Source organism: Typopeltis vanoorti, chromosome 2 (assembly GCF_054136105.1).
Source record: "Typopeltis vanoorti isolate ZY-2024b chromosome 2, IOZ_Tvanoo_1.0, whole genome shotgun sequence".
NCBI classification, from domain to species: domain Eukaryota; kingdom Metazoa; phylum Arthropoda; class Arachnida; order Uropygi; family Thelyphonidae; genus Typopeltis; species Typopeltis vanoorti.
The window spans coordinates 134,881,706-134,894,058 of record NC_143550.1 but is presented as its reverse complement, the minus strand read 5'-3'; the positions used below and the strand labels follow the sequence as shown (position 1 = coordinate 134,894,058).

At 35.9% G+C, this 12,353-nt stretch overlaps 1 protein-coding gene across 1 annotated transcript in view; it reads right to left on the bottom strand.

Annotated features, from left to right (window-relative positions):
- LRP1 (LDL receptor protein 1) overlaps positions 1 to 12,353 on the bottom strand; it is a 1,646,373-nt gene that overhangs the window by 156,122 nt on the left and 1,477,898 nt on the right. Inside the window, exon 83 of the mRNA XM_090402369.1 lies at positions 7,184 to 7,407. Coding sequence (XP_090258495.1) covers positions 7,184 to 7,407 — 224 coding nt within the window. The remainder of the gene's footprint in view (positions 1 to 7,183; positions 7,408 to 12,353) is intronic.

The window sequence follows — 12,353 nt, the reverse complement described above, 5'->3', positions numbered from 1 at the left end:
TCAATAAAATTTTCAATTGTAATGTAACTGAGATTAAGAATTGTAACTACAAAATATTTCTGGTACGTATTTAGTTTATCATAATGTAATTCTGTAAGAGCGTTTCAGTAGACATTTCTTCTCTTCAAGAAGGTTAAATTATTTGCACTGTTTAATTGCCTAAATTCTTCCTGAACTGAGGAAAAAAAATTATAACAAATAATCAATTTTTCATGTAATTCACAAATAATAAATTTAAAATAAAAAATAACAAAAAATAAATTAAATAGTAGTACATGATTGCATTCAGTTAAAAAACAGGATGAACTAATTTTAAAATTTTCAGACATAAAAAATTGAAATAGGAGTAAATGATGGGATACTATGCCCTTCGATTGCAAAAAAATCCTGAGATCAGCTCTCATTGTAAGAAGTGAAATCTGTACACCTGCTTTTTCAGTTAAAGGTGAGATAAGAGCATTTTTTTTTTTTTTTTAAACTGAGGGATAATATTGCCTGAAAGCACATGCTGGATCTAGCAACAGCATCAGTAGAGATGTATCTGTAACCATGGTAGACACAAGACATGCAGCCTTGTTCTTGGAGGTTGTTAAATATGCAGAATTCTCAGTGAAGAAAGAATTTGTGCTTAACTAGAAAGCTAATAATTACGACAGACTTAGGAGGCAGCTTGGGACAGTACTATGATTTTTCTTAAGTTGCAAGGAAAAAATGCCAGTAATGCGCTGGAAGTGGTCAGGGATCATTTGAGAGAAGCAGTATTAGACTGTACACCCATGAGGGAAGATTAACTGGTGAGTATCTGACTTTATGGAAGTCTAACAATAATAATAATATAATAAAGCAGGGGCAACACACACACACACACAAAATTATGGAAGGGATATAAAGAAAAAGAGCGATCAGCATACTTGTGAGCAGTATAAATAGCAGGTAAGAAGGATCACTAGTATGATAAGAAAGACTAACTCGGGTAATGAGAAAAAAACAAGCTAAGCAAGAGCAAATCCAAAAGATTTTTGCTATGTACCAAGTAAGATGAAGAATGATTATTATTATTACCATCTGACCTCCATGGAGTCAGAGACTCATCGTAGGAAGCACACATTATTGCACATAACGCTCATCCAACCATGACTTTAACTGATTCAATGTGTGTACATTCATAACATGCTCATGCAATGCATTTCACTCTTCATGCAAAGAACCTCCTCCTCACTCCTCTACCTCTTGTTCAATCCCCACCTCTCTCCCATTCTATGAAAATTCTCTTCCATGTCAACCAGATAACAATCCCTGACCAGCTTATATGTCTCAATCATATCCCCCCCCCCCATCTTTCTCCTATTCATGAGACTCTTCAATCTTCTCTGGACCCTTTTTAACATATCCTAGTCACCATGAAAATCCAGTGACCAAATCTGTGCAGAATAATCCATGAAGCCTAATCAAAGCCTTATACAAAGGCATCATAACCTCTTTTTGCATGTTAGAATCCTCCACATCATCACCATTACCCAATGTGATGTCTTCACAACTTGTGCAATGTGAACCCCGATTTCGTGTCCTTGTCCACCACCACTCCTAGATCTTTCATCTCCTCTACCTTCTTTAAAGTTTCCCCACAAAGTGTATACTTTGCATCCCATCATGCTTACCAAATTTCAAAACCTTATACTTTGCAACATTGAACTGAAAATTCCACTTAGCTGCCCACTCATGCAATATATTTAAGTCCTCCTGTAAAGCCATAACATCGACTTGACTCTGCATTGCTCTTCCCAATTTTGCATCGTCTGCAAACAGCTGCATATCACTAATTAAACCCATCCCACTAGCAACGTTCCTGTTTCAGAATACTTCACCTCTATATTCAACTGTTTCCACTGCCAAGTACTTCTGTCTCTTCAATACAACTATCCTGATCTTTCACTTCATCTTTTACTTCTGATCTCTTGCTTGCATCACACAGTGCACTTCAATCTAGCAGCACTTACTCCAGTGCATTCAACTCACTCCAAAGTCATTCAAATGCAACCCATTACACCTGTATAATTCCATTCTTCCCTCAAACACATGTCATACATCCACAAAACATACATCGCTTCTCCTCACACAGCTCTGCTAGCATACCATTCATGATTCTGGCTCTCTGTCTCAACTCATCATTGTCATACCTTTGCAACACACAGAAACTTTTCCCACTATACTGTTATCTTTCACTCTTCTCAATAACCTCCTGATATTCACTCTTACAGTTCTCATTATGTCCACTTAAATCATTTGTCTTCACAATCACCACTAATTCTCTTATTTATTTCTTCCTCATGTTCAAAGCCTGAATTATCTTGCCCATTCTCCCTCCTGGATAGCAGACCTTATGGACTCTCTCATTAACTAATCCTCTAACAATGAAATCTCCAAACTAATATATCTTTAGATATTAATTGGTCTTTAATTTGCTACTTCTTTCTTGTAGCCATCTTTATGTAATGGAACTATCCTACTTTCCATAAGGTAGGATAGTTCAGCTTCCAAAAAGGTCAGTATTCTTTTATGTTCCAAATAGTACTTCTCTCCTGCTTAAATCCTAAGAAAATAAAGTTCAAATCTGAACAATGTTAGAATGCTGTTTTGAGATTTGGGGTGGTGCACCTAAAACTTAGAACGTACGAACACAGAAGTCAGCAATTCATTTAATTGATGATCTCACTCTCTCACTGACTCCTTCAACTCAATTTCCCATGGATGCTCTTCTTGATGCATTATGTCTCTTCCATAGGTATTTTCATGGGTACCTCTACACTGAAATGGCTGCTATGATCGTTCCACTTTCCCATACCCATGAATGAGGAATTGCCAATCAATATCCATATTCAGTTCATCTCCATCATTGAACTAACTTCTCATCCTCTACCTTCAATTCGTATCCTATACTCTTCAGAATGGTCTTCCTCATACTGTTTTCTGGGCTTTAAAAAAAAAAAAAAAATCCTTTCTTCTTTCTAACCACTTTTCTACATATGGCACTGTCATATCATATGTCTTGGAACCTATCACGTGGGGCTGATGTGTGTGTGTATGTATATATCCAAATTTGTCCAATAATTCTTCTTTTATGAATTGAACAAATGCATAAAAGAAGAGTTATATCACTGATTGGGACAGTTATAAGATATGAACAAAACTGACTAATAATCATTTTTGTCAGCTGTGATGTTCTTCATTCAATTAATGAAATCTGTTGTGTTTTTTATATACAGGGAGGAATGATCTAGCAACACCTTGAGTGTCAATGCTAGTTTCATGGTCAGGAGATAATTAGGGCTCTTGATAATTTCAACTGTTGGATGAAGCAGCATATTATCTTTATGTATTTTTATGAATATATGCATTCAATGGTACATATCAAGTTACTGAGAAGAAACTTGATATTGTTAGCATGCATTAAGGAATATCAGAGCAGAGCTAATCTAAGGTGGTATGGTCTTAAAGAGAATGTGAAAGAAAAGGTCAGCAAAAGAGGTGTCTGATAGCAGGAAAAAGATGCAGAAGAAGATCAAGATCTAGGTGGATTGATTCAATCAGAAGTGTCACAGAAGACCAAAATATTAGGTATGACAACTGGAGTGCTAACAAGTAATAAACTAATTTGGAGGTAAAGTATTAATATGAAATTAGTAATAATGTAAGCGTAATCACAGAGTACTGTTGTAGTATCCTATACACCCTTTGAGGGTACAAATCAGGAAAATTGATGATGAGAACATATAAGTTAGTGAGGACTGTATAGCTGATTAATATTGTAGAGAACATTCCTTAAATGAAGAGAGACCATTCCTGGAAGTTGAATAAGGAGTGAGGAGAAGATTTCTTTTTTTTCAGGCAATGACAATCAAGGAAAAGGAGTAGCCATAGTATTCAACACTAAATACGAGGCTAATCTTCTTGAATGGCAGGCAGTCTCAAGTAGAGTGATGTGGGCAAAAATATGAGAATGGGAAACTGGACAATGAGACTTATTTGTGCCTATGGTCCCACAGAAGGTTCTACTAAGATAGAAGTGAGGGGATTTTTTGAGGCTTTAGAGAAAGCAGCTGACATAATGAAAAAGGAAAAGTTGGTCCTTGTTGGGGATCTAAATAGCAGAGTAGGAAATGATTGTGAGACATACAAAAATATTTTGGGAAAATTTGGAGAAAAGAGCAAAACTAATAACAATGGCAAATACCTGTTAGATTTCTGCTCAGGACACTGGCTGGTTATGACTAACACAATGTTCCAACACAAAAACATGCACAAATTCACATGGAGAGAAGAGGCAAGGAATAAGAAAAGTCATGTTCAGTATGTTATTGTCATAGTGATGTTTCTTACTGGTTCAGGACACCACAGTGTACAGAGGATGTGAAATTGGAAGTGATCACCATTTAGTCTTGAGCAGGATAAAATTGAATTTCATATATTGAAAAGAAGAACATGTAAGAAAGTTTAAAAGCGAATAAAAGTTGAGCAGATCTCAGATGTGAACTAACAGGAACCAAACCTTGGAGATTCAGTGGCAAGTCCTGAAGAAAACACTGATTGATTCAGCCAGAGAGGCATGTGGTGAGGTTGTCTGCAAGGACAGAAAATCAGAACCCCATAGAGGACACAGGAAGGGAAAGGGGCAGTGAAGGAAAAGAAGAAAGTAAATCAAAAGTTCCTGGCAAATAAGTCAGCTTGTGCTCTTGGAGAATACAGAGACATATGTAGAAAGCCACTGTGTAAAACTATCTAAACAAAAGTCATAGGAGGACTTTGGTAAGAACATTGAAAATAAATAGCAAGAAGGTGGTAAGATATTCTTGAGGTTGAAGAAGCTCAGAAATGGAGGAAAGAGTGCTGTAAAAGAAATTAGAGATGATAAAGGTGATATGAAAACTGGAAAAAAAAAAGATATCCTTGAAGTAAGGAGTAATTATTTTGAAAAATTGCTAAATGAAACAAGCAGTGATGACAGCACAGTGGTAAAAAACACTGACCAGGTATACAGTCAGGAATACATATCCATACTTGAAGTTGAAAGAGCCATCAAATGCCTGAAATGTGGAAAGGCAGCAGGAGTAGATGATATTCGACTTAAAATGCTGAAGTATGGAGGTATAAAAGTCTTATAGTGGCTGCACTGCATAGTTCAGAAGGTCTGGACAGAGGGGCGAATTCCAGATGATTAGAGTAGAGCTCTCATAGTACCCATATATAAAAAGGGAAATAAAACTGGATGTGAGAATTACAGAGGTATTTCATTACTACGTGTTCCTGGTAATACATATGCAAATATACTTGAGAAACTGTTAAGAAGGATTGTGGAAGAGAAGCTTGGTGAAGAACAAACTGGATTCAAGCCAAATACAGGCTGTCAGGATCAGATTTTCACTTATTATTATTATTCGTGACACCTCCAAGGAGTCCGAAGACTCATCGCGGGAGGACACCTACTATACAACTATCTCCACTACTACACCAAACCTTTACTACCAATCATCTCCATCAATGCCATCTACTGCCCACCACAACTAGTATTTTTTTTTTGATATACAACTAGTAAATCAAAAAAACGCTACAGTTATATGGTATTAATGGGGCATTATATCACTTTACGACAAATAGTGGAGAAATCATGGGAATATAACAAAGATCTGTATTTAAGTTTTGTCGATTTGGAAAAGACATATGACAAGGTGCCAAGAGAGAAGCTATTCAATACGCTACAGTTATATGGTGTCAATGGAGCATTATATCAAGCAATACTTAGTCTTTATTTGAGTTGTAAGTCATCAGTTAGAATTGAAGGAAGTACAGGAAGATGGTTTAATGTTAAATATGGTGTCAGACAAGGATGTACATTATCCCCTCTGTTATTATCACATTAATGTTATGTTATGTGGATCACATTATATAGGAAAGAGGCATTAAATCTGATATCAAAATTGAGTTGTTGATGTCAGCTCTTTGTTTTATGCAGATGATGTCATTATTATTATTATTATTTGACACCTACAGGGAGTCCAAAGACTCATCGAGGGAGAATGTGCCAACAGCATCGAACGATTGGCCCCCTTACAACTACTAACTGCGATCAAACTTACTTAACTGAGCCATTAGTAGCAGAGGCTCTACCAATCGACCAACCTTTGCCAGCTAAATAAATGTTATACTTCTAAATAAATCTGCTACAAGTCTGCAGGATTCCCTGACTAAATTGAATAACTGTCATAATATATATGGTATGAAGATCAGCAATAACAAGACAAAGACAATGGAAACAGGCAGAAGCAATGAAAATATTGTGAATAGAGAACCTATAGAACAAGTAAAACATTTCAGCTACTTAGGCACACTTTTTAGTGATGGATGGTAAATTAAATATGGAAATAGACAACACAATCAAAAAGCTGGTATTGCAGGACAGCCGAATAAATTTATATGGAATAAGAGAGAAATTAGTCAAAAAACTAAATTAACAGTGTTCAAACCAATTTTAACTTATGGATCTGAGGGTTGGGTTAGAAGTAAAACACTTGACCAAAGACCGGAGACCGCAGGTATGAGAGTCCTGAGAAAGATTAGGGGCACGAACAGATGGAATCAATGGCAATATCATATTAAAAATGAGGATATTAGGAAAGAATTTTGCCATTGTCAGCATCCAGGAATGCATTAGAAGAGCTAATCTCAGGTGATATGGTCACTTAAACAGAATGGGAGAGTTAAGATTACCAAAACAAGTGTTCTCTGCAGCTTGGCAGGAAAAAGACCCAGAGAAAGACCAAGATATAGGGGGATTGATACGGCAAAAAGTGCCTTAGAAGACAGAAATATAAAAGCTGATAATATTGGAGTCCTGACAGGTAACAGACTGATTTGGAGGAAAATTGTAGATGGAAAGTTAGTAATGATGTAAATTTTTCATGTAGTACTATCATATCCAGTACACTCCTTGAGGGTATATATCAGGAATTCGATGATGATGAGAAGATTTTTTGAAAGAGTAAAATATGTTTGAAACATACTACAATGTAAATTGTGATAGACAGTGGTAGATAAGATTAAATAGGAACAAAGAATTTTTCTCTTCTCACTCTTATTCTTTCTTTTTTCCTTTTTTTTTTTTTTTCATTGTTTAAGTAGTGTCACTTACCTCCATTTTGACACCGAATTTCACACATATCCTGTTCGCACCGTTTGCCTGAATAACTAGGAGCACAATTACAGTTAGGTATTCCACCATTAAGAGTGCAGTTGCCGTGAGTGCAATAGTTATCACAATCTGATTTTTCACAATGAGTTCCACTATAGCCAGCAGGACATAAGCAAGCCAACTGATGATCTGCTTCCCGATGGCAAACGCCTTCGTTTTCACATCTAAAAAAAATTTCACATTAAATTACATAATATAAACAAAAATCTATAAAATATTCATTAATATTCTTCATTTCATTATTCAAAATTATTTATGACAAATGAACATGTGCTAGCAAGCAACTATCAGACAGATTCAAAAATAAATGGAGGGAAAAAAAAAGTGCTGTTTATGGTTATGCTAAGGACACCATTTCTGGGAGACAACGAAATGTTTATCCTGTAGGACAAACACCAGCAATCTTCAGCAAAGGAAAGAAAAGTATAGTATTAAGAGGAAAACTCTGTAACAAACTATGGAAAGATGACAAGATTTTAGTGGGAAGATATACACAAATATGAGGAATAAAATGCCCACTGGAATTTTGTGAATAAAGAATATTTATACATTGTTACACTCATTTGATATGCATCTCAAGCAAGTTTCTGCATATTATTTAAAACTATAAATTATTGGCCTTTGAACCACATAATTTGAATTATAAAAAACATTTTGCTTCAAGTTAGTAACTGTGACAGTACATTAAAAATCACTTAGAAACTGTGCTCTCTTATTATAATGTTTCAAAAGTGATTTCACTTTATCATCTGCCTCAAAAGAAATTACAGCAAAAACAATCAAGGGACAGAAGGTCATTAAACCAACCGTAAATACTCTAAGCATTTCAAAAAAAGTTTGCCCGTGCTTTAATATCAGACATAGCAAGTCTGCAGCATGAAGCAAAGATGGCAGCAACAAAAACAGAGCAACATATTTTTTCGTATCTGTAATGTCTGCTGCTGCAGACATTACAGATACAAAAAAGAGTATATACTCTGTGATTTTTGTTGCCAGTATACTGATGCCAATTGTGCAAAACTTGAAGAACCGGTGCTCAAACTGAAAAAGCACCCTCAGCTAGCCATTTTTCTATACCTCTGTACCTTCCCACAATTAAACAACTCCTAAACCTCGGCAAGTGCATGGAAGAGTGACTTATCATGCTTGATGAGACCTTTTCCTGGAAAATTGACACAATTGAAAAAAAGCTTCAAGCAATCCATGATCAGTGTCTTAAAGCTGACATGCCTACCGTAGATAAAGCCAGCAAGTTTTGAAATTTCATTGCGAAACTTGTTCATCAGTTCAAGACACGATCGAGGCAGAAAATAAGATATACAATACCATCATTATAAACTTCCATTTGGAAATCGACGTAATGCTAAATGATGACATTTGCAAGCTCACTGAACAATGCAATTTCGACCCCAAGAAAATTGTCAGGTGTCACAGTTGTTGTAGTTTTGGCCCTACAATCTCACGGAGAGATGGAATGAACTTTCTGCTCTTAATAAAAGTGACTTGCAAGTCGGAAGGAACCAGCCCAGCATCACGTGTACAAGCCCAGCCATATTTAACCTATGCTGCGTAAAAAGGTGGCAATTAAGAAAAGAACTGGAAGAGATCAAAGTGGAGAAGAAACATGGACAATCTATTACAAAGAAGGAATACTAATGAGAAAATCAAACTGTAAATTTTCCTGCTGGTTGTTTACAGAGTTTGATTTTCTCATCTGATCCCAAACACTGCACAGGAAATGTCGGACACGTGATCAAAAACAAACTTCACAGAACCTTCCAGATCCATTTCACAAATATACAGAGTCCCAGTTCTAACTTTAATGATGTTCACTTCCCCTTCAGTGTGCAAAACCTCACCTACTGACAGAAACTCAAATCTCAGCCTCCTCAAACATTACCTACCTCTAATCTTTAAAGGTACCTGTGGCATGATTATAAATAATAAATTACACGATAACTACAGTAATTAACTTTAATGAAATTAAAGGGCAGGTATTTTGTACTGAAAATAACAGTACATCATCAGTGTGTAGAAACAAGCAATCAAAGGAACCGGATTAAAGTACATATATTAGTCTGTGGTTTACCAATTAAAAACTGTTGCTGTATGCTAGAAATTAGTATTAATAAATAATATTATTAAAAATATTATTAAACAACTGTTTTTGATGGTTACATAAGATAAGAATCTCCCAAACGTTTGGGGGGGGGGGGAAGAGAGAGAGAGAGAGAGAATTGTTCTGATTCAGATTTGGCCAATGTAAAAGGGCTTTGCAACTTTCTTTGAAAAGGTGCTCATATTTAAACCTGCATCTATGAAGAAGATGAACTTTATCCCGCTAGATATTGTGTTTAGTGTCAATACTACGTTGTGTCAGACCAGACTTTTGAGGTTTCATGTATTCAATATAATACTGATGTTCGTTAATTCTCTTTTTTTCTACAGAACTGCCTGTTTCGGCCATGTTTCTTCCAAAGTATGTTAGATTACATTCACATGGTATCTGGTAAACACTAGCTAATGATAGAGGTGCTGCCAGTTGGTCTTTTGTAGATGGCAACAGATGAGAAATTTTGTTAATTGGAAAATATGTGGGAATGCGATGATACTTCATAATTCTATCAATCGGTTCTAAGATGCCAGAAATATAAGGGATTGGAAGTCTGCAGTCTGGTGAAGAATCATGAGGTGTTGGAACATAGGAGTCAATTATATGCTGGATTTGACTAAGGTTGTAACCATTAAATTTTTAATTGTGTAATTTATTGTTTAATTGTTATTTTATTGTTTAATATTGTTATTGTGTAATTTATTGTTTAACTGTTATTTTATTGTTTAATATTGTTATTGTGTAATTTATTGTTTAACTGTTATTTTATTGTTTAATATTGTTATTGTGTAATTTATTGTTTAATATTGTTATTGTGTAATTTATTGTTTAATTGTTATTTTGTTTAATATTGTTATTGTGTAATTTATTATTGAATTACCTATCTCTGCTTTCTCAACTGTACACTCTTTAACAACTTTTGCCTCAGAGGTGAGATCTGCACATATATTCACTCCGATATACCATGCCAGAGAGAGTACCAACCTAGATTCTCCCAATTTTGATCACCTCTGGTTAAAAATCACCCTGCTCCATTCTATCAAATTCATATGCTGTCTCTACTGCTCTCCTAATGCCAATAACCTCCCTAAACTCTTCAATCACCTTTCCTTAAATGTTGATTTTCTCCAATCCAACCTTCCAAACAATGAAGTCATCTTCCTTAGAGAATTCAACGTCCACAAGATTAGCTGGCTGAGTGCTTCCAATTGCACAGATGAAGCAGGTAGAGAAGCTGAGACTTTTGCAATCACAAATGATTTCATACAAATTGTCCACATTCCCACCAGAATACCAGATGATCCCAAACACTTTGGACCAGTTCCTCACCAGTAACCCATCTAAGTACACTGTGAATGTTGTCTGCCCTCTAGGCAGCTCAGGCCACAATGCAGTGCTGATCTCTTCCCCTCCCCCCCATGGAGCAGCACTTACACAAACACTCGCATCTATGTGTTGTATGGCATTACCAAAAAGCCACGAGGGATGACCTTTGCAACTTCTACTCCTGATTTCCTTGGTCAGTTTACTGACCAAGGAAATCAGGAGTAGAAGTTGCAAAGGTCAAGAGAATCAATTCTATTGATTCTCTTGAGAATCAATTGTTCAAGAGAATCAATAGAATAATATTTATTGGTATGGAAACGTTTATTCTCCACTCCACCCTAAATTCTCATCTCCTATCTAAGCCTTGGTTCTCCACAGGTGCACCTAGGCTGTACAAAAGAAGAGTCAGACATACCACAACTGGCTTGCATCCAAAACTCCATCTTCCTGTACAGCCTGCACCAAAGCCTGAAATAGCTGCAAGAAAATTATCACCACAAAAAAAAAGATTTTAAGAGAACTGATTTTAAAGTTGTTAAAGAGTGTACAGTTGAGAAAGCCAGTTGAGAAAGTTAGGATGCAAGAAACTTGCATCTGGACTAAATGGCAGCCATGCCTTCTGTGCTCTAGCTAAAGCCATTGGACAAACTTTTGTCAACCATTATTACACCAAGATAGTACTATTACATTATCACCCATAGAAAAAGTCAACTTCCTGGATTCCTACTCCTTGTCCAACTCTTGCATAGCTGATCATGGTAAATGTCCCCCACCATTCCAAACATTCACTGCTGCATTTGTTCTTTCACCAGAAATAGAAAAGAAAATTTTGCTCAAACTCATCATCATCAAATTCACGACATTTACCTCAAGGGGTGTACAGGATATGATAGCACTACATGAAAATTTTACATCATTACTAACTTCCTATTTACAATTTTCCTCCAAATCAATCGATTAGCTGCCAAAGATTCAACGTTGTCAGATCTTATATTTCTATCTTCTACAGCACTTTTTACTGCAACAATCCACCTATATCTTGGTCTTCCTCTAGGTCTTTTTCCTGCCAACCTGGCAGAGAACACTTGTTTTGCTAATCTTTCTTCTCCCATTCTGTTCAAGGGACCATACTACCTGATGAGTGCATTCCTGGATGCTGAATGACAAGTTCTTTCCTAATAGCGTCGTTTTTAATATGATATTACCAGTGATGCCATCTGTTCACGCACATAATCTTTCTCAGGACTCTCATATCTGCAGTCTCTAGTCTTTGGTCAAGTGTTTTACTTCTAACCCAGCTCTCAGATCCATAAGTTAAAATTGGTTTGAACACTGCCTTGTATACAGCTAATTTAGTTTTTTGCTTATTCCATATAAATTTATTCAGCTGATTTCCTGCAATACCAGCTTTGTTGATTGTGTTGTCTATTTCCATATTTAATTTACCATCTTCACTAAAAATCGTGCCTAAGTAGCTGAAATGTTTTACTTGTTCTATAGGTTCTCCATTCACAAAGCAATTAATATCTTCCATGCTTCTGCCTATTTCTATTGTCTTTGTCTTGTTATACCATATAACAAGACCTTCATACCTGACCTTCATACCATATCTATTACTACAGTTATTCAATTTAGTCAGAGAATCTTGCAGACTTGTAGCAGATTTATATA